At 36.7% G+C, this 24,246-nt stretch overlaps 1 protein-coding gene across 1 annotated transcript in view; it reads right to left on the bottom strand.

The window, feature by feature from the left end:
* The window catches only part of UBL3 (ubiquitin like 3), a 47,145-nt gene that overhangs the window by 10,696 nt on the left and 12,203 nt on the right, over positions 1–24,246 (bottom strand). Inside the window, exons 2-4 of the mRNA XM_089088209.1 lie at positions 9,736–9,861; positions 5,619–5,727; positions 1,959–2,123 (exon numbers count right to left, since the gene is read on the bottom strand). Coding sequence (XP_088944335.1) covers positions 1,959–2,123; positions 5,619–5,727; positions 9,736–9,765 — 304 coding nt within the window. The 5' untranslated portion in view covers positions 9,766–9,861. The remainder of the gene's footprint in view (positions 1–1,958; positions 2,124–5,618; positions 5,728–9,735; positions 9,862–24,246) is intronic.

Genomic DNA, 24,246 nt, shown 5'->3' with positions numbered 1-24,246 from the left:
GGTTATGGAGTTACGCATCGTCTATTGAGTGGTGTAGTCTAGAGCAGAAAATTTGTGTTCGTCATTATATATTTGCAATGTCGATATTACTTCGGCTTTTGATTCGGTTGTCAAGTCACAAGTGTTTTTGAATTTTTTTGAAATCAGGCGTTAACCCGTATGTTGCCGCAGTTTTGTCGTTTTGTTATTTTCATAGTTCTATCCGTATAAAAGTCTCAGCAAACGTGTTAACTGGTCCAGTTAAGCTGGTGAGAAGTTTAAGGCAAGGTTCGACATAAAGCCCCATTTTGTTCAGTTCTTTAACTACCACTGTTACAAAGAATATCCAAGGTGGTCTTTCTATTGATGGTTGTGATTCTAGCCTAATATCCTACGCTGACGATAAGCCATAATCTTGCTACTCTGCAATCCAATCTAAATCGCCTATTGGCTGACTATGATGGTCTCGGTCTCCGAGTGAATGCGCAAAAAACTGACGTTTTAGTATATTATTTTCAGTCTTTATGTGACGTTGTTGTACCTTATATTTCAATTGAGGAAACTAAGATTTATCCAGGTGCCTCATTAAAGTATTTAGGTTTAGTATATGGTTTGGATTTTAGAAGCACACGTGTACTCATTACAGATCAAGTTGCGTATAATCTGCGTAAAGGGTATGCAAACCTTGTGGCGCTAAAATACAGCTATAACAGGCGTGTACTGACCAAACTATATACAGCAGTTGCTTTACCACATGTGTTCTACACGTCTCCCCTATGGTCCTGGTTGAGAGACAGATAAACAGAGAGTTAGCTCGTTTTTTTGAAAATACCTAGTTTCTTTTGCGTTTACCTCCACACGAAAGAAATACAGCACTTTTGTCTCGATTTAATGTCCCTGATTCTACAGAAGCTTCACTTACGCAGGAATCATCTGAACGAAATAAAGCGTTTGAAAATTTAACAGAGTTCTTTCCTAAACGTTTTATTTATGAGTTTTGAATGTTTTAATTCCGTGAAAGTCATTTAGTTGTATTATATATATGTATATAGTTTTCTTTTCTAGTTTTTCCCTTTTACTCCGCTTATATTTTTGCATAGTGGGCTTCGATAAATTATCACTATAACTATTATCGTCTTTTTGCCAAGTACAACAAGGTGTAGATTATGCCCTATCCCTTTCAATTTTGGATTTATGTTCATTGTGTTTGAACATAAAGAGCAATTCCCCTCTTCCCTAAATGTGTATGGGTGTCAAGATCAAGTTAAAAAGAGATATAATATATTAAACTCTAGAGTTGAATATTTGTAAATCCGAGGGTCAATTTTAATTCCCCTCCCAAAAAGAAAAAATAAGAGTTTGAGTATTTTTCTTTTTATTAACCGGTTACTGAAGAAACAAGGACGCTTCTTGAAAATAATGAAAGTGAGTGACTTTTTTGACCCACCTCCCCCCTAGATTTTTAAAAAGACATTTTTTGGTATTCTCGTTAAAAAATACTGCCAACAAGTGGATAATGCTGCTTCAAAATACAGCTTATCGTTTTTTTAACCCCCTTCGGAGAAAAAACCTCTAGACTGACTGATAGGAAGAGGATGATTGTTTGATGAAAGTGCGGAAGAGATGCGACATTGTACATTTTCCACGTCACTATCTGTTTCCCAGTCTTCAAATTACGGTGGAAACGCTCCCCGAAAAAGATCTCCGTTAATTCTGAAAATACGTGCAAATCAAAATCTGAGGAGAAATCTCAGTTTACACTTCCCAGATTGCCGTTTGAAATCCCAACAGACCCTGAGGCGAATGCAAGCGTGACTGATCCAAATTTACATGATACAAGCTTTGAATCAACAACGACTTCAGAGTTTACTGTTGCTACTACCGCATTTTAGGTCTCCAAATCCACCTCTTCAGAGCCTCAGATACTACAAGTCATTAACCCACCCCGTTATGCATAACTTTACTCTAAATTTACTTACCACTCGAACTAGGTTCTGGCAGGTTTTCTCGAGAAACAAGATGCATGACCACAGTTTTGCTTCGAGGCAATCCCAACGATTCCAATGTCACGTTACTATGAAGAAATCGACCATGAAAGATTAACCGTAAGATATCAGCTTTTGATACGGCTTCCTCGCTCCATTCTGCAAAGTATAAAAATGTCCAATCTACTTTGATTACAAATAGCGACAATTGTTAAACAGCAAAAATGTTGCCTATAGAAAAAGACACGAAATAGCTACATAAAAACCCATAAACTATAGAGTGAGGAGACTTTGTACAATCAAACTGAATAAAAATCTTCTTCAATGTTCCTGAACGTGCAAGTTTTGTAGAAGTGACGCTATTGCACATTTTACTTCACCTGCCATGTCTGGCGACACAAGGATGATAACTGATTCAATGAAGAAAACACAACAGATCTCGATAAGGTCTCTCCCTTTTTTTACCATAATTAGTCAAATACATATATTTTAAATATACACTTTTCTTAATTAACAAATAGTTCACACAAAACCCCATAGTCAAATCTCCATATACTACTAAAAAACAAAAATGGACATTACCACTTACATTCAAAGTAATTCCCGACGTAGATTAACATATTTGAGACGGCCCAAAAAACACACATCAACTATTAATACATTTTCTCGGAGAAACGGAATCTTTTACTCCTCCCCTTCCTCACCTTTACTAAACAATGAACCTCTACCTCTATATCCTACGACTAAAGAAAAAACAAACAAAAAAAACGTGGAATTATTATTTTTTTAGTCTTAAAAAAAAACTAGGCTTGGCGGAAATCGTTGCCGAACAATCTGCTGTTTTTTTTTTATTCACCGACTGGAAATTGTCCTCGTTGCTGTTTTTCTTTTTGTTTCTGAATTTTTTCGTATGTCAGGTATGTAGCCAGTGTGGTCTGCAACCTTACTTAGGATTGACAAACATTTATGTACCAAAAATTCAGTTGCAAGAGTTGGCGTTCTTTGTCTGGCTCGTCAAATCCGTCAAACAAATTGTAAGGTTTGATTCTTTTCTTCGACGGATGAAAGAGATGTACGACTGTTTCATTTGATAGTAGAAGGGTAAAAATACCTGCCCTTTTTCTTAACATTTTTTTTATATTGAGACACACAGATTTCGGATCTCTTTACTGTATTAGCGCTGTTTTTTGTCAATTCTGTCAAATTCCCGTAAGCAAAATCACCCTCCCCTTACTAGGACTTGACCTAAAATAGTTTAATTCAAAACATTACGTAACCGCTTAAGATATCGCAAACATACTTTAAAATAATTCAGTTATACAATATTTTTTTTCTACTCTGGGCTCTCATCTTACGTCTGATTAATTTGTCTCAAATAGAACAGGAAAACACAGGTTTGTTAGTTTTTCGGTAATTGTTCTTTTACTCACAATATAAGCTTATGCTACTATCAATAATATCAGCTAATATTAATTCGCCTGTTGGTTCCATTTTTTATAAGAAAATTAATTTGATCTTATCAAAGAGTGAATTCTACATAAGGTACTTTTATGCATAACACAACTGGGTGTACTAACATACAACACACTTTATAAATAAGCAACATTATACTTTTAGCATAACTGGATATGCAGGCATGTTGTACAGTCAAGAGAAACTCGTTGTTATAAAAAAATAAAAAATAAAAATTGAACAATTAATTCCAAATTTTTTTACTCAGTATGCTTGAATGGATGTTTTCTTTATGATACCATGTTTAGTATAGAGGACAAGAGGGTTACATGGTTTACCCCCCTTCTGAAATTTTTACCCGGCTCAGTAAAAACGACAAAAATATGCATACGAAATTTTTTTTATATCTTTTTAAAATATTTTTAGTATACCCCCCCCCCTAAAAAAAAAATATCCTAGATATGCCCTTGAGGATGAATTTTAATTTCTAAATTTTTAGATTTCGACAATTGAAGGATCTCAATGTGTAAGTCTACTGTATTCCTCAGGAGAACTAACCATATCTGAAATAGAAGTGACGTAAGAGTACTAATAAAATAGATTTGTTTCTTCAAAAAGAAATTAAGTACTTACAGACAGCTTAGTAGCCATATAGCGGTTTTTCAGTAAAAAGGGAACCATGCATAGGATTTTCATCATCAAACATTCAATATAATCGAGGAAAGTTAAGAACTATAAAAACGGATCCAATGGAAACGAGGACATTGTTTTAAAAATAATGTAGACATATTTTTTATTATTTTTTTTTAAGCAGAACATCTGAAAATGTCTTTCTTTTCCAGAGCGACAGAATTACTACGTGAAAATCGTTTCTTTATTTTATGATAAACTATTTTGTAAGAAAAATAAAAAAACAACGCAAGTGCTATGTCAATGGATCAGTGCTTGAATATAAAAAAAGTAGTACGTCTGACTTAAGAAAAATTTTTAGTTTAGTAAAATTTTCAGTCCATATAACAACCCAATGAAAAAAGTAACGTGTCGACTTAAAATAAAACAAACTTAAAGAAGAGAAGGAGCCACTTAAAAGAGGTGTTATGCAATCGTTTTCGTTTGTTGTCATTCCTTTGTGACACAACAGTGTGAAAAAAGAAATCATTTCTTTTCTTTCAAATTGTTGGTTAGTTTTATCCACAAGAAAACAAATCTTAGCTTGGCTCATTCCTTTTCTCATTTTATTCATTTTCTGACACGTGAAGACAGTAGGTGCTCATGTAAATACGGCATTCTGTCTCCAGCGGTTCCCCCTCCCCCCACTTTTTCGGCTTTTTGATGACACCTGAAATGTTCAGCAATTATTAGTGTTTTAGGGTGCACCCATCCTTCTTTTTTTGGCTTTTTGATGAAATCTGTAATGCTCAGCAATTATTAGCTTTTTAAGGTGCACGAATGCTTGATTTTTTTTCTATCTTTGTTTTATAAACACTTCCTACGGTAGATTTAATAGCAACCCTGAACGTAGCCCTAAGCACATGAAATCAGGATTTTCAAGGTCTTATTTTTATATTACGCTAATGGCTTCCATTGAATACTTGATCATGGCCGAAATAGTCATGTTTTAAATTTGCATTACTTTAGTCGAACTATCGTCGACTCCCCACATGTGAAATTTCTTCTTACTCTTTAATATATCTTACGATTGCAGGACAATATGAAACAATTCTTCCCCGTCTTTGTACCCTCGCGGGACGCCTTAAAATGCAATTGCCACTATTGCCAAATATATGATGTACTATTGCCAAATATTCACTAAATCCTTTTTATATTTTTTCATCATTGTAACCTAATTTTCTTAAAAAGCTTTAAATTCTCTATCTTCCCGAAGAGCCTTGAGCCCCACTTTGTTTCCTCCAGTCTTAATCCGTTCGCAGTCCCGTCACTCAAGTGTCAATTTATTTGACAGTTCATTCGTGCAATAATTCATCATAGAGTCCATCGCAATAGACAGTTTATATGTAGCTTTTGTAGGTGATGTCTTTAAAAACCTAATTTCCCCAATTAAAAGATTCATATTAGATGGATGGATTCACATAACTACGTCTAATTATAATCTGCTTTGAGAACGCAGAGAAGGATTTTTTTTTAGCCTTCTTTGAAGTTTGACTATTGATTCGACCTTGTAAAGAAAAGAAGCATAATTACCCTGAGGCCAATTTTCAAAGAGGTACTTGGCAATATCACCGGCAGAAATAGATGGATCAAACTGAAACTCCTTTGTTTTTCCAGAAACAAGAATTAGTTTCAAATGGATCTATAACATATAATCACCAATTAGAAAACGCTGATGTTAATGGTAATACCAAACAAAACAAGTTATTAAACAACAGCAACAAGGGGAAACTAAGGAATATTGGTAACAGGCTTTTCAGCTTTAGAGGGCAGTTGTAAGCGCCCTCTAATCAATTGCTGAAAAAATCAATACTGCAAAAGTTTCAAGCTAAAGTCCATGGCCTACAATGATCGTGATTTTTTTTTTTCAATTTAATTTTTTATGAAAATTCTTTGTTTTAGATTACAAAATTTATATCTAATTGTCTATGAAAGTTTTCTGCTACAGTTTTGTATAATTGACCTAAAAAGGCCCATAAATTTTACAGAGTAATTTTTTGGATGGATTATTTTGCCCGAAAAACTTCATGGAATAACATGCGAGAGTTATGGGCACTAAAACAAAAAAATATACAAAAGAAAACATTTTTCACAATAAAACTTCGTTTTTCTTGTTTTTAATATAAAATACAAATAAACTCACATTAATATAATTCAACAATTTAACTTTGTTTGCCCTAAGAATCAACTATAATAGTCCTAAAAAGTTTTTAAGGACTTTTAATTTGTAAATGCACTCGCAATCTTATTCGAACAAAATTTTTGTGCAATGAAGAATGAATCTTCTTGGTACTTAGATAAAAAAAAAACCTTATCAAATCAGTGCGCGAAAAGTAAAGTTGCTAAAAAAAAAGGTACACTTTTTAATGTAAAAAAAAATCGCATTAGAAAAATTGTTTAAATAATCAAAACTTCCTATTTTCTAAAACAACAGGCTTCACAAAAAAAAACCAAAACTGGGGGTGGGGGAGATGTTAAGGTTTCATATACAAATACAACACAAAAAACAGCTGGCTTTGTAAAATTTGAAAATATTTTATATCTCTATATATATATATTAGCTTGTTTTAGTTCTACTCAGCATTTCGAGTTGATATACGCGAAGTAAAACAACACCGTGACATTTTTTGATCCACAAGTTACCACATATTAGAAAAATTTTTGATTCCGAATAGGTTCTAACAAATCTTTAGAAATATTTGTTACTCGTACACTCGTGAAGAATTATTAAGGATACTAATAATTTTCAGCCAAAATTGTTTACCACTATTCTTTCAAACTTGTCAGTATGATCTTAATATTCATTTTTAAGAATTTTGCACTCCCTCTGAAGTTTACCACTATAAAGAAAACCCAAGGCTAAACAAACACATTCTATTATCTTATCACTATATACAAGTAGAATAAATATTATGAAAGGGTTTGTTACTTTGGGTTTGTTATATTTGAAAAGTTAAGTGCTTTATGTTGAAACTAGTGGGATTATTAGATATTTGTGGAACTGTCTCACTCCCAATGAAAAGTATTACGGGGATCAAATACAGTCTTTGAAGCATTTTAATGCTGTCAAAAAGTAGCTAGTGGCACCTTTTTTTTACACCAACATCTTACGCTTTGAACTTCATTTATTTCCCCAGATGGAGTACATGGAAAATGGATCTTATTTCAGACATAAAAATATTTCGTTACTATCGATTTATACTGTCAGGGGAAAACACATTAATACTACTAACGACTCATAGCTCTACCAAGCCATCCAATGTAAACATTCTTCCATATGTAGCTTATCCATCCTACTCTATTTGGATCCTCCCTCTTCATTCCTTCCTGAGAAGTTTCCACTTTCTTTTAATATTTTCTCATGACCTGTTTCCATTCATTTGAAAACACCTTGCTTTCGTTTGACCTTAGCTGGATTTTAAATAACAGCTCTAGCATTGTGTTATTCATAGTAGCTCAAACATAATTAGTGTTATTCATAATTAGAGAGGAGAGGAGAGGAGAGAGAGAGAGAGAGAGAGAGAGAGAGAGAGAGAGAGAGAGAGAGAGAGAGAGAGAGAGAGAGAGAGAGAGAGAGAGAGTGAGAGAGAGAGAGAGATAGAGAAAAAGAGAGAGAGAGAGAGAGAGGGGAGAGAGAGGAGAGAGTGAGGGAGAGTAAGAAAGAGAGAGGGAAAGAGGGAAAAGGGGAGGGAAAAAGAAAGAGAGAGGGAGAGGGGGAAGAGAAGGAGGGAAAAAGATAGGGAAAGAGAGAGATGGAAAGAGAGAGGGAGGGAAAAAGAAAGACAGAGGAAAAATTCCTTTCCATGAAAGTATTTACCATTGTAAGTACAAGTGACGGTATGTCAGACCTTGATCTGAACGCCAATCTAGCGATTAAAAATACAATGCCAACTTATATTATGTGAAATAGACATTTTTAAACCGTGGCTCACTGTGAGGACTCACGGTGAAGACTAGTAACTCGCACCCAGACTAAAAAGATTCATGACACGACAGCCCTGTACGACTCAAAAAGATCAATTTACATTTCCATGAAACATTGTAGCAATTGGAACTAGATTAAAATTGGTCAAACATTGATTTTTCCTGAAAATGATGTGGCCATGGGAAAAAATAACTTTTTAGGGAAAAAATCAGAAGGCCAAAAAATAATTTGGCGTCGGGACTATAGCTTGATACCTCTAGTATATAGAACAAGAAGATTGTTTGCACTGTTTGAGATTGTTACTGTTTGTTTGCACTCCGCTTAATACATAAATGAATGAAAAAAATTTAGTAAATCAAGAAGAATTTTGTAATTTTACAACACATGTTGTGTCAAAAATAATTTCTTAAACCACATTGATCTGCCATAATATAAAGAAGGAACGATCAAAAACGGGGGTTTTAAAAGTCAAACGATCATACTGAAAAAGCACACTGAAAACTCCGGTGTTTACAGAATTCCATGCCCTTGTGGTGTTTGGTACACCTTTTCCAATCAATTTTGGTGCAAATCAAGATTGATCTTATATTTTCTTTTTTAATTTGCATTGTTATTTTTTATGCAATGGCTTAATCAAATTAACTTCTGAACAGTCCAGACAGAGTAATGGAACCAAATCTCATCACCTAATATTTTAATCAAATTTTACTGGAATGTTTGCCTTCTATTTCACATATAGTCACCAGAATTTAATACTGATTTGTACCTTATACAATTTTTGTACTCACAAACATAGACAAACAGCTAAAATCCTCTATCCTGATTTATATATCAGAAGGAAGTAAGTTTAACTGAGCATCTGAATGCGTTTCCTATCCATATTCCTCTGCACCAATTGATCATTTATGCTTGGATTTAAAACCCATTTATTATTGAAACTGAACGTTTTTTATGAGTTGAAACTTATTACATTGTTAGAAAAATTCTAATTTTGAACTCCTGACAATTAGGCTTAACTTTATTTACATAAATTATTTCTCTTTTACTCAGTTAAAATAGACATTGAAGTTAATTTTTACAGAGGCATGCATGTAAACTAGATATGTACATTGTATATTTATTTGTTCACGGGATGTCATCTTTAAACCCTAGAAAATAGGTGAAATAAATGGAAGATATGGCGGAACTTGGAAGTCTGAACATTGTGTGAGGGTCAGAGCTTCAGCAAGCCCTATACATGTCTCCCTGTATTAATACTGCCATGTGTATTTACCACCATACTGAAAAATTGAAATTTACACTTAGAAGTAATCTGTTTACACTTATTTCTGCTAGGTAACTATGCATATTACATCTCAAACTTGTTTTATTTAGCTCTTTAGAGTTCATCTGAAAGCAAATTCTGTTTCTTTGCATTAAAGTTTAAAGCTGGAGATAGGTATAAGTATATCTCTCCCTTTCTCAAAAAAAATTCTGGGAAAGGAGGAAAATTGTTGAAAATTTTCAAACATTCCAGCAAACAGACATTTTAAATACTCATTTCCCACACCTCTCCCTGGTCAAAACACTTGGATTTTCCCTTGACTTGAAATGGACACAACAGAACATTCCTAAACAAGAAGAAACTTTTAGGTTATTCAATGAGAACGGTTTGAAAAAGCTACTAAAACATAAAAATCAATTAAATCTTCAGATACAAAACGGGCTAAAAAGAAAATTACTTACTCTATCCTCAGTCAATGCTGGTGAGTTCATTTTTATGTGAAAGGCAATATAAAGACTTTATTCAATTTCAAGAAAATCTATCATCTGAATGCTGCCATAATCACAATTTAAACCATTAAATCAGATCTGAAAATTAAGAGAAATCATTAATATCATATAAAACAATGGCTTGCAAAGTGGGTGCTACCCATATAATTAGAAAATAAAATAGGTCTTTTGCCTGGGGTCTTACAACACTCAATTTTCGTCTTTTCTGATACCAAAAGAGTTTGGGCAATTAAGGCTACCCTATTCAGTGTTTAGGGCCAAGAGCCAGATATCCAAAGGGCTTTCAATATATTTATTTTCTATTGTAGTGGCAAACCAAAAGTATGTAGAAGCTACAACCTGAAATGGTAAAAGAGGACAGTCAAGACCTGCAAAACACTAGACCAGCAGTACCTCAAGCTTATCCATATGCTTCCATCATGAAATACCAAAACAAACAGCCAAAAGGGATGCAACATAGTAAGTAGTTATGCCCAGGTTATAATGTGACATACCAAAAGAAAATGCAAAACTAGCTAGATTACTAGTTTTGCTTCTTTTTTTTGAATAAATTAGTTTTTATTTGTGTCTAAGTGAGAGAAGTCAAAACCAGTTTCATATTGTTGAGTCAAACCAGTGAGTGTAAATGCCTAGAACCATATATACATATATATATATATATATATATATATATATATATATATATATATATATATATATATATATATATATATATAAATATGAGACAGGTATGAGGCTTTTTCAAAGTATGAGACAACCAAATGCACAAACCCCTGATATCACTTTGCACAAATAAGGAATAAAATGAGGTAACTGACTAGGCAGTTCATAACGCAGACTATGAAGACTAGGCAGACTAGGCAGACTATGAAGCTAACTTTGGCATTGAACTCTAAGGACAAATCAAAGAGGTTCTGCAGATACATATCTGCTAAAGATAAGAGTAGACAAACTATTCAATTTCTGCTCAACCCTGAAGAAATAAAGCTGGAAGATCCAAAGGGCATAGTAAATTTGCTGAACAACACATTTGCATCCAACTTCTAATTGGACCCCCATGACGAGCCACCATGCCCTGCCCCCAGGGTGGTTGAGCATCTATTGCCAAAAATTTACATCACGATGGACAAGATTAAGAAAAGGCTGAATAAACTAGACCCCCAAAAAGCTAAAGGCCCAGACTGTATGCATCCCAGGCTCCTTAAAGAACTTGCGGATATAGTAGCCAAGCCACTCTGCTTGCTATTCAAGCTGCCCTTCAGACTAGTAGCCTATCTGCAGAGTGGCAGACAGCCATAATTACTCAAATATTCAAGAAAGGATCTAAAACCCAGCCTGAGAACTATTGACCCATTCGTCTGACCTTGGTTGTGGCCAAACTTATTGAAGGGATGGTCAATGATGCAATCATAGTGCATATGGCCAAGAATGGCCTTTTTGGTGGTCAGCAAGGCTTCAGGAAAGGCATGTCTATCAAAACGAATTTAATACTAGCTTATGAATCTATAACTGATCTGCTAGAGCAGGGTTTTCCAGTTGATGTGTTCCTACTGGATCAAGCTAAGGCATTTGATAAAATGTGTCACTGCTACCTGATGATCAAGTTGTCAGTATATTAGAGGCAACGCTGTAGCGTTGCCTATAGTAAAGGCCATACGGCTCCAATGTTTTATTATTATTTTTTTTTCCCAGAGGCACTTCATATGGAAGGGGTCGTCGTAGAAACTTCAAAGGGGGCTCATTCGATTGGAAATCGAGAGTTCTAGTGCCCTATTTAATAGTCTAAAATGATTGGCGGGCAACTAGCCCCCCCCCACGCCCATCATTCCCCCAAAACATCCAATCAAAATTTTGAGATAGCCATTTTGTTCAGCGTAGTTGATTTCCAGATAAAAAATATATTTTGAGGATGATACTCCCCCACGACCCTCAGGGCAAGGGTTTTAAGTTATGCCCTGGGGGCATATAAGGTTTTTATAGAAGGCGTTGTCGTAGAAACTTCAAAACAGGCTCATTCGATTGGAAATTAAAGAGCTAGTGACCTTTTTAATAGTCGAAAGTGATTGGAGTGTAACTCGCCCCGCTCCCCCCCCCACGCCAATCATTTCCACAAACACATCCAATCAAAATTTTTAGATAGCCATTTTGTTGGGGATAGTTTGTTTCGAGATAGAAAAAGTACTTTTGAGTAGCACGATCCCATACAACCCTTGGGGTAAGTTTTTTAAGTTAAGCCCAGGGGCTATTAAACTTTTTTTTAATCGCCGTTGTCATGAAAGATTCAAGACTGGCTAGTTCGATTGGAAATTAAAAGGGCTAGTACTCTTTTTAATAGTCGAAAACAATTGGAGGGCAACTAGCCCCACGCCCATCATTCCCCCAAACACATCCAATCAAAATTTTGAGATAGCCATTTCATTCAGCATAGTTGATTTCCTGATAGAAAATATATTTTTGAGGAGGACATTCCCCCAAAACCCTCAGGGCAAGGGTTTTAAGTTATGCCCTGGGGGTATATAAGGTTTTTATAGAAGGCGTTGTTGTAGAAACTTCAAAACAGGCTCATTCGATTGAAAATTAAAGGGCTAGTGCCCTTTTTAATAGTCGAAAGTGATTGGAGTATAACTAGCCCCGCTCCCCCCCCCCCACGCCAATCATTTCCCCAAACACATCCAATCAAAATTTTGAGATAGCCATTTTGTTCAGCGTAGTTGATTTCCAGATAGAAAATATATTTTTGAGGAGGACACTCCCCCACAACCCTCAGGGCAAGGGTCTTAAATTATGCCCTGGGGGCATATAAGGTTTTTATAGAAGGCGTTGTCGTAGGAACTTCAAAAAAGGCCCATTCAATTGGAAATTCAAAGGGATAGCGACCTTTTTAATAGTCGAAAGTGATTGAAGGGCAACTAGCTCCACACCGATCATTCCCCCAAACACATCCAATCAAAATTTTGATAGAACTATTTTGTTCAGCATAGTTGATTTCCTGATAGAAAATATATTTTTGAGGAGGACAATCCCCCACAGCCCTCAGGACAAGGGTTTTAAGTTATGCCCTGGGGGCATATAAGGTTGTTATAGAAGGCGTTGTCGTAGAAACTTCAAAAAAGGCTCATTCGATAGGAAATTCAAAGAGCTAGTGCTCTTTTTAATAATCAAAAGTGATTTGAGGGCAACTAGCCCCCTCTCACGCCCGCCTTTTCCCCAAACACATCCGATCAAAATTTTGAGATAACCATTTTATTCAACGTAGTTTTAAGTTATGGAAATTAGGTCATTGAGTATGACAACCCCCCAGAGCCCTCAGGGCAAGAGTTGTAATTTAAGGATTCGCCGAATCCTTCCCATTATTTCTTATGGAAGGGATGCTCGTATAAACTTTGGAGTGGTGTCATTTGATTGAAAAATGAAAATTCTTGTTCACTTTTTAATAGTCAAAAGAGATTGGAGGGTAGCTAGCCCCCCCCCTCTTCCACGCCCTAAATGTATTAGGTGAAAATTTTAAGAGACATTTTGTTAAAATAGTTCAAAGTTCTGATAACAAAAAACTCCGGTGTCAACACAGCCCACCAGGGCCCAGGGGTAGGCGTTGTAAGTTATGCCCTGGGGCATAACTTATTAAAGGGGGTTTATAACTTATGGGAAGGGGTTTTGTATGGGAAGAGCACATAGGAAATCTATTATAATTATCCAATTATAAGGTTAAAATACATACTCTGAGATAGATGTAAAATAGCATTGGCACACAAAATCCTATTAAGGTAATTCCAAACAGTCGTGATCCCTTTGTGTCAGCAAGCGTAATGGTCTAAACCCTCTTATTGGAGCTATTATACAATCCATTCATTGTTGTCAATCGCTGTCCACAAGTTATGCAAGCTGTCTATTGTTCATATATAAGGTTTTTATCAAAGAGGTAATCATATAGACTTTGAATAAAGCCTCATTCGATTTAAATTGAAAGTTCTAGATCCGTTTTTTAAAGTCAAGAATAATTGGACAGTAAGCACCCCCCCCCCCCCCATGCCCTAAAAACTTGAAACTTTTTGCAATAAAAAACGAACAAAAATTAATAAAAAAAAACTTTCCGAAAAATAAGTTTTTCAAAGAAAAGTAAAGGCCATTTTAAACTTAAGCTCAGGAGATAAAAATATATGTTAAAATTCAAACTCAAAACGACCAGAAATTACTATTAAAGAATAAATGAAACCCAAAACCAACATAAATTAAATAAACAATCATAGCAAAAACACACAACAAGTAATAATATTAATGAATAAATAGATCTTAAAGCAAGTAATGCTTCGATTGAATATGAAAATCAAGCTTAAAACGAAAAAAAATATTTTGCTATTGAAGTATAAATGAAACTTAAAACGAACAGAAATTAAATAACAATCAATGCGAACAAGTATACAATATATATCAATGTAAATGAATAAATAAATCTTAAAACGAGTGAAACTTAAATTAAATATAAAAATCAAGTTTGAATCGAATAAAAATGGCTACAAACATGAGTTTGTATCGCCTCATTGCAGAAGCCTAAAACCTTCTGCGCCATTGGCGCTTTACTGAAAACAAATTATATTACAAATGTTATCTTTCATACTTATTGAAAATCAATATTAAAATTACAGTAAAATTTTGAACTGATGAGCTTCTAGCAATTAGTATCATTATGCATCAAATATTCAGTTTAATTTATTAGGTCTTTTCAAGATTGGTCAAGACAAATAAAGTTTCACTACAAACAAAATCTGGATACTGCCCCCTTCCTTAACTGCAAAAACCTAAAGCCTTCTGCGTCATTGGCGCTTCACTGAAAACGAATTACTCGTATATTACAAATTTATTATTTTCCAGTTCTTACAGCATTGAAAATGAAAATAAAAATACAGTGAAAAAAAAATCTTGAACTCATGGATCTTTCAACAATTAATATCATTATATATCTAATATTAAAGTTGATTTTGTTTATACTTTCCAAGACTGTTCAAGACTCATATAGTTTTGCCATTTTTTTAACTCTGCCATTTTTTCTAACTAATCGTGTTAGTTTGTTTTGAAAACATTCTATGACTTCTAGGCATTTGTATTTGAGCGGAAAACTGCAGCTCAAGCTTTAAGGAACATGCATTTTCTTGTATGAAACGCCAAAATATAATAAAATGTCAAGTCTCGGAGTGTTCTACCACTCGCAAGCAAGTGCCACTGGTATTTTTGATACCACATGGTCAATTTAGGGGGTGGAGGGTAGGCTAATTCTCGTAGCAGCCCCATTCCGTCGTGGTCAGATTCACACTTTCAACACCTGGCGTCCGTACTATCATATAATCTACCAAGCATACAACTATCCCAAATCAGTATAACCAAATAAATTAAGAACAACCCAGACCAGATTTAAAATAAATATCAGACCCAAACTCAAAATAAGCAGAAATTCATATAAGTAGGATTCAAAACACTTATACTTGCTAAAAGTAAGAAAATAATTTTTGCTTTACTGAAAAAAAATTCAAATGATTTTACCGAAAAAAAATGTGCATTGTGAATTTAATATACATATGCTGATATTTATTCCCTAAAATCTTAATTAATGAAAGAATTGTTTTCAGTAAAGCGCCAATGACGCAGTAGGTTTTAGGCTTCTGCAGTGAGGCGATATCCAAACTCTTGTTTGTAGTTATTTTTATTCGATTCAAACTTGATTTGCATATTGAATTTAAGTTTCACTCGTTTTTAGATTTATTTATTCATTTACATTAATATATATTGTACGTTTGTTCGCATTGATTTTTATTTAATTTCTGTTCGTTTTAAGTTTCATTTATACTTTAATAGCAAAATATTTGTTTTCGTTTTAAGCTTGATTTTCATACTCACTCTAAGCATTACTCGCTTTAAGATTTATTTACTCATTTGTATTATTACTTGTTGTATGTTTTTTTGCTATGATTATTTATTTAATTTCTGTTTGTTTTGGGTTTCATTTATTCTTTAATAATAATTTCTCGTCGTTTTAAATTTAAATTTTAACAGGTATTTGTATCTCCTGAGCTTAAGTTTAAAATGGCCTTTACTTTTCTTTGAAAAACTTATTTTTCGGAAAGTTTTTTTTTTAATTAATCAGATAGACAGTGATGTTGCCCAGTGGATCCACAGCTTCCTTTCTGATAGAATCCAGATTGTTGCTGTATATGATGTAAGAGGTCACCTCATCTACTCCACACCTGTTCACATTAGCCCTTTGATGGCCGAATTATGAAACTGTGATTAGAAAAACTCGGTTTTGCTTTTTACTAGTTTCCTAGGGGTCCATGACATAGGGGCAACTGAGGAAAATAATTTATTTCAAATATTCATTTCACATGAAATATGGATCTTATAAAGCACATCAGCTAAATAGTGAAACAGTCTATTTAAACACTTTAGTGGTATGCTTTGAAACAATTCTTGTCTTTAGTTAAACAAAGGTGCACATTACCCTTCAGGCACTTGACAAACGTGTGGGCGTGTTTTGCACAGGACTTGCATCTTTGCCTTTCATCCACCATCTCAGGCCAGTGGGCCGTTTTGTCAAAGCAAATGCTGGAACTGGGGATGCTGTTACTCCTAGTTTTCTTTTGCGGTCTCGTAGTAACTGGAGACTCCCTTGGTGGTCTACCTTTCCTTGTTGCAGGGATGACTGCACCTCTGAGCAGACAGTCAGCAATATCCACACAAAAGCAAACAAGGGATAGGGGCTTCTCAGCATCAGAGTGATGATTGCGCATGTACAGTAACCAAGCATTGGCTACGCTGACGTCAAGAAAGTAATAGATTAGACGCATGTACCACTTTTTTCCCTTGATGTCAGTACAATATAACTTGATCAACATGTTGGTCCAGTCCATCCCACCCATGAACTTGTTATACTCTTTGATGACATGAGATCTGGCTACATTGATTTGAGCCTTCCTTTTTTGTCCCACCATTTGCATTGATCAAGTGGGTCAGACCCAACATATGAAGAAATAAGATGGACCAGCTTATTGTCAAACCATTTTGTCATGACTATTGCAGAATTTTGCTCAACCCGCCAATCAAACGAAACTCTTCTGGAGCTTTTCAGCTTGTTGTCAGCTTCCAAGGGCGGAAGTTTCACTTTCCGCATTCTGTCTATTCAGACTGTGCCTACTGACTTGATTCCCATTTCCTGCAGCTTTTCTACTAAATGAAAACTGCTGTAAAAATTGTCAAAGAACACTTTGAAGTTCTGGTTTTTTGGGATATATTCGACTAGGCAGAGCACCACATTAGCACCAACACCAAGGTCTGAACCAACAGTGGTTCCCTTACCACTGTAAATTTCAAAGTCATAAATTATTCCACTAGCTCCGGCTCTTGTAAATACTATTATTCCCCACTTGTATGGCTTGTCTTTGAAGTACTGCTTAAACCCACGCCAGTCCTTGAGCAGGGCCATTTGTTCATCCACAGATTGTCATTCTTTGTTTGGAACTTCTCGCATAATCTTCTGAAGCTTACCATACAAGGGTCGAACCTTGAAGAGGGGGTCGTATCCCAGATTCCCCTTTTTGATTGCTTTGAAACTATCATTTGCACGGAAGAACTGTCTTATTCTTTTGAAGCAGTTGCGTGACATAGCGTTAGCCACTGGAGGATAACATGCAGCTGTTTCCCAGACAATGACATGTGGGGAAGTTTCACAATTCCCATAAGTAAAAGGATTCCAAGGAATTGTTCCATTTCTTTGATAGTACATTTCAGCTCCAAGCCTTTTTCCGGCAGAGCATACCAATTTGTCTCTTCTACAAGGATGCTTATAATTTCAAAGTTGAAGAACTTTTGGAAGAATGCAACTGGAGTAACCAGAACCAAGTTGGGACTTGGCATTTGTCCTTTCCAGTCCATGTCATTCTCTCGCACAGTGGCTTTCTTCCAGATTTGTCTCTTTTCAGCCAAGGATTTAGGAACCACGTCTACTTTGGTTTCATGGCAGAGGGATTTTGCTGACTTTCAACCAGGATCAATCATAAATTAGCTGTTTATAGGTCAACCAGGATCAATTATTATAAAATAGCTGTTTGTAGGTCAACCAGGATCAAAATTAGGTATGGTATTTCATAATTTCCAGGATTTCCTTGTGTAAACTATACTGAACTTTTTGGCGGGTCGGTTTGTACTTCCTCCCTTAGGGTGGATGGGCCTTATAAGATGCATAGGCCTACTTATAAACTGTCCTTGCTTGTGGATGAATAAAAAGTTTTGAATAAAAATAATATAGATGGAACCATCAGACACTAACAAACACCACAAGATTTTTTTCCTTCACCAAGCAACATAAACTTATATGCTAACCGAATCAGATTTATTTCATTCAACAAAATCTGAAAAATTTCACTACATCAAATTCAGCACCATGAAAACATTGTTAGATCATAGGCAGCGCGCGAGCGCTGCCTAAGTAAAGAATGATGTGGGCACAATGTGTTGTTTTTTTTTCTCCATACCCGGGCACTTCGTATCAAAGGAGTCGTCGTAGAAACTTCGAAAAGGGCTCATTCGATTGGAAATTGGAGTGGCCAGTGCCCTTTTTAATAGACGAAAGTGATTGGAGGGCAACTAGCCCCCCCCCCCCCGCCCATCATTCCCCCAAATACGTCCAATCAAAATTTTGAGATAGCTATTTTATTCAGCATAGTTGATTTCCAGATAGAAAATATGTTTTTGAGGAGGACAATCCCCCACAACCCTCAGGGCAAGGGTTTGAAGTTATGCCCTGGAGGCATATAAGGTTTTTATAAAAGTCGTTGTAGTAAAAACTTCAAAAAAGGCTCATTTGATTAGAAATTCAAAGGGCTAGTGCCCTTTTTAATAGTCGAAAGTGATTGGAGGGCAACTAGCCAACCCCCCTCATCCACGCCAATCATTCCCCCAAATACATCCAATCAAAATTTTGAGACAGCCATTTTGTTCAGCATAGTTGATTTCCAGGGCATATAAGGTTTTTATAGAAGGCGTTGTCATAGAAACTTCAAGAAAGGCTCATTTGATTGGAAATTCAAAGGGCTAGTACCATTTTCTAATAGTCGAAAGTGATTGGAGGGCAACTAGCCACCCCTTGCCCATCATTCCTCCAAACACATCATAATGAAATTGAAAAATGTCGATATAAAATGTCTTTTTGTGGAGGACACTCCCCCACAACCTTCAGGGCAAGGGTTTTAAGTTATGCCCTGGGGGCATATAAGGTTTTTATAGAAAGCGCTGTCATAGAAGCTTCAAAAAAGGCTCATTCGATTGGAAATTCAAAGGGCTAGTGTCCGTTTTAATAGTCAAAAGTGATTGGAGGGCAACTAGCCCCCCCCCCGCGCCCATCACTCCCCCAAACACCTCCAATCAAAATTTTGAGATAGCCATTTTGTCCCGCACAGTTGATTTCCAGATAGAAAATATGTTTCTGAGGAGGACACTCCCCTACAACCCTTGGGGCAAGGGTTTTAAGTTATGCCCTGGGGATATATAAGGTTTTTATACAAGGCGTTGTCATAGAAACTTCAAGAAAGGCTTATTTGATTGGAAATTCAAAGGGCTAGTACCATTTTCTAATAGTCGAAAGTGATTGGAGGGCAACTAGCCCCCCCATCATTCCCCCAAACACATCCAATCAAAATTTTGAGATAACCATTTTGTTCTGCATAGTTGATTTCCAGATAGAAAATATGTTTTTGAGGAGGACACTCCTCGACAACCCTCAGGGCAAGGGTTTTAAGTTATGCCCTGGGAGCATATAAGGTTTTTATAGAAGGCGCTGTCGTAGAAACTTCAAAACAGGCTCATTTGATTGAAAATTCAAAGGTCTAGTACCCTTTTTAATAGTCAAAAGTAATTTGAGTGCAACTAGCCCCCCCCCCATGCCCTTCATTCCCCCAAACACATCCAATTAAAATTTTTACATGGCCATTTTGTTCAGCATAGTTGATTTCCAGATAGAAAATATGTTTTGAGGAGGACACTCACCCACATCCCTCAGGGCAAGGGTTTTAAGTTATGCCCTGAGGGCATATAAGGTTTTTATAGAAGGCTTTGTAGTAGAAACTTCAAAAAAGGCTCATTCGATTGGAAATTCAAAGGGCTAGTGCCCTTTATAAAAGTCGAAAGTGATTGGAAGGCAACTAGCCCCCCCCCCCACCAACACCCATCATTCCCCCAAATACATCCAATCAAAATTTTGAGACAGCCATTTTGTTCAGCATAGTTGATTTAGAAAATGTAATGAAATTGAAAAATGTCTATAAAAATGTCTTTTTGTGGAGGACACTCCCCCAAAACCCTCAGGGCAAGAGTTTTAAGTTATGCCCTGGGGGCATATAAGGTTTTTATAGAAGGCGTTGTCATAGCAGCTTCAAAAAAGGCTCATTTGATTGGAAATTCAAAGGGCTAGTGCCCTTTTTAATAGTCGATAGTGTTTGGAGGGCAACTAGCCCCCCCCCCCCCACGCCCAACATTCCACCAAACACATCCAATCAAAATTTTGATATAGCCATTTTTTTCAGCATATTTGATTTCCAGATAGAAAATATCTTTTTGAAGAGGACACTACCCCACAACCCTCAGGGCAAGGGTTTTAAGTTATGCCCTGGGGGCATATAAGGTTTTTATAGAAGACGTTGTTGAAGAAACTTCAAAAAAGGCTCATTCGATTGGAAATTCAAAGGGCTGGTGCCCATTTTAATTGTCAAAAGTGATTGGAGGGCAACTAGCCCCCCCCACGCCCATCATTCCCCCAAACACATCCAATCAAAATTTTGAGATAGCCATTTTGTCCAGCATAGTTGATTTTCAGAAAGAAAATATGTTTTTGATGAGGACACTTCCCTACAACCCTCTGGGCAAGGGTTTTAAGTTATGCCCTGGAGGCATATAAGGTTTTTATAGAAGGCGTTGTCGTAGAAACTTCAATAAGGGCTCATTCGACTGGAAATTAAAAAAGGGCCGGTGCCCTTTTTAATAGTCGAAAGTGATTGGAGGGCAACTAGCCCCCCCCCCCTGCGCCCATCATTCCCCCAAACACATCCAATCAAAATTTTGAGATAGCCATTTTGTCCAGCATAGTTGATTTCCAGATAGAACATGTTTTTGAGGAGAGCACTTCCCTACAACCCTCGGGGCAAGGGTTTTAAGTTACGCCTTGGGGGTATATAAGGTTTTTATACAAGGCGTTGTCATAGAAACTTCAAGAAAGGCTTGATTTATTGGAAATTCAAAGGGCTAGTACCATTTTCTAATAGTCAAAAGTGATTGGTGGGCAACTAGCCACCCCTTGCCCATCATTCCTCCAAACACATCCAATCAAAATTGATTTCCAAATAGAAAATATGTTTTTGAGGAGGAAACTCCCCCAAAACCCTCAGGGCAAGGATTTTAAGTTATGCCCTGGGGGAATATAAGGTTTTTATAGAAAGTATCGTTGTAAAAACTTCAAAAAAGGTTCATTCGAATGGAAATTGAATGGCTAGTGCCCTTTTTAATAGTTGAAAGTGATTGTAGGGCAACTAGCCCCCCCCCCACCCACACCCATCATCCCCCCAAATACATCCAATCAAAATTTTGAAATAGCCATTTTGATCAGCATAGTTGATTTAGAAAATGTAATGAAATTGAAAAATGTCGATATAAAATGTCTTTTTGTGGAGGACACTCCCCCACAACCTTCAGGGCAAGGGTTTTAAGTTATGCCCTGGGGGCATATAAGGTTTTTATAGAAGGCGCTGTCATAGAAGCTTCAAAAAAGGCTCATTTGATTGGAAATTCAAAGGGCTAGTGCCCATTTTAATCGTCAAAAGTGATTGGAGAGCAACTAGCCCCCCCCCCCCCCCGCCCATCATTCCCCCAAACATATCCAATCAAAATTTTGAGATAGCCATTTTGTCCAGCACAGTTGATTTCCAGATAGAACATATGTTTTTGAGGAGGACACTTCCCTACAACCCTTGGGGCAAGGGTTTTAAGTTATGCCCTGGGGGTATATAAGGTTTTTATACAAGGCGTTGTCATAGAAACTTCAAGAAAGGCTTATTTGATTGGAAATTCAAAGGGCTAGTACCATTTTCTAATAGTCGAAAGTGATTGGAGGGCAACTAGCCACCCCTTGCCCATCATTCCTCCAAACACATTCAATCAAAATTTTTAGATAGCCATTTTGTTCAGTGTAGTTGATTTCCACATAGAAAATATGTTTTCGAGGAGGACACTCCCCCAAAACCCTCAGGGCGAGGGTTTTAAGTTATACCCTGGGGGCATATATGGTTTTTTATAGAAGGCGTTGTCATAGAAACTTCAAGAAAGGCTCATTTGATTGGAAATTCAAAGGGCTAGTACCATTTTCTAATAGTCGAAAGTCATTGGAGGGTAACTAGCCCCGCTTGCCCATCATTCCCCCAAACACATCCAATCAAAATTTTGAGATAGCCATTTTGTTCAGCCTAGTTGATTTCCAGATAGAAAATATATTTTCGAGGAGGACACTCCCCCACAACCCTCAGGGCAAGGGTTTTAAGTTATACCCTGAAGCATATAAGGTTTTTGTAGAAGGTGTTGTCGTAAAAACTTCAAAACAGGCTCATTCGATTGGAAATTCAAAGGGCTAGTACCCTTTTGAATAGTCAAAAGTAATTTGAGTGCAACTAGCCCCCCCCCCCCTCATGCCCTTCATTCCCCCAAACACATCCAATCAAAATTTTTACATGGCCATTTTGTTCAGCATAGTTGATTTCCAGATAGAAAATATGTTTCTGAGGAGGACACCCCCCCAAAACCCTCGGGGAAAGGGTTTTAAGTTATGCCCTGGAGGCATATAAGGTTTTTATTGAAGGCGTTGTCTTAGAAACTTCAAAAAAGGCTCATTCGATTGGAAATTCAAAGGGCTAGTGCCCTTTTTAATAGTCGAAAGTGATTGGAGGGCAACTAGCCCCCCCCCCCACCCACACCCATCATTCCTGCAAATACATCCAATCAAAATTTTGAGATAGCCATTTTGTTCAGCATAGTTGATTTCAAGATAGAAAATATCTTTTTGTGGAGGACACTCCACCACAACCCTCAAGGCAAGGATTTTAAGCTATGCCCTGGGGGCATATAAGGATTTTATAGAAGGCGTTGTCGTAGAAGCTTCAAAAAAGGCTCATTCAATTGGAAATTCAAAGGGCTAGTGCACTTTTCAATAGTCGAAAGTGATTGTAGGGCAACTACCCCCCCCCCCCAAGCCCATCATTCCCCTCAACACCTCCAATCAAAATTTTGATATAGCCATTTTGTTCAGCATAGTTGATTTCCAGATAAAAATATGTTTTTGAGGAGGACACTCCCCCACAACCCTCAGGGCAAGGGTTTTAAGTTATGCCCTGGGGGCATATAAGGTTTTTATAGAAGGTGTTGTTGTAGAAACTTCAAAAAAGGCTCATTCGATTGGAAATTAAAAGGGCTAGTGCCCATTTTAATCGTCGAAAGTGATTGGAGGGCAACTAGCCCCCCCCCCGCGCCCATCATTCCCTAAACACATCCAATCAAAATTTTGAGATAGCCATTTTGTCCAGCACAGTTGATTTCCAGATAGAACATATGTTTTTGAGGAGGACACTTCCCTACAACCCTCAGGGCAAGGGTTTTAAGTTATGCCCTGGGGGTATATAAGGTTTTTATACAAGGCGTTGTCATAGAAACTTCAAAAAAGGCTCATTTGATTGGAAATTCAAAGGGCTAGTACCATTTTCTAATAGACAAAAGTGATTGGAGGGCAACTAGCCACCCCTTGCCCATCATTCCTTCAAACACATCCAATCAAAATTTGAGATACGGTAGCCATTTTGTTCAGTGTAGTTGATTTCCCGATAGAAATTATGTTTTTGAGGAGGACACTCCCCCACAACCCTCAGGGCAAGGGTTTTAAGTTATACCATGGGGGCATATAAGGTTTTTATAGAAGGCGTTGTCATCGAAACTTCAAGAAAGGCTCATTTGGAAATTCAAAGGGCTAGTGCACTTTTTAATAGTTGATAGTGATTGGAGGGCAACTAGCCCCCCCCCCCCACGCCAATCATTCCCCCAAACACATCCAATCAAAATTTTGAGGTGACCATTTTGTTCAGCGTAGTGGATTTCCACGGCGAAATCTTCTTTTTGAGCAGTACACTCCCCCACAGTCCTCAGGCCAAGAGTTGTAAGTTATGCCCCTGGGGGCATATAAGGTTTTTAAAGAAGGCGTTGTTGAAGAAAATTCAAAAAAGGCTCATTTGATTGTAAATTCAAAGGGATAGTGCCCTTTTTAATTGTCAAAAGTGATTGGAGGGCAACTAGCCCCCCCGCGCCCATCATTCCCCCAAACACATCCAATCAAAATTTTGGAGATAGCCATTTTGTCCAGCATAGTTGATTTTCAGAGAGAAAATATGTTTT

Source organism: Artemia sp. Qi Xiang Cuo, chromosome 4 (assembly GCF_049724085.1).
Source record: "Artemia sp. Qi Xiang Cuo chromosome 4, ASM4972408v1, whole genome shotgun sequence".
NCBI classification, from domain to species: Eukaryota; Metazoa; Arthropoda; class Branchiopoda; order Anostraca; family Artemiidae; genus Artemia; species Artemia sp. Qi Xiang Cuo.
This window is presented reverse-complemented; position numbering and strand designations above follow the sequence as displayed.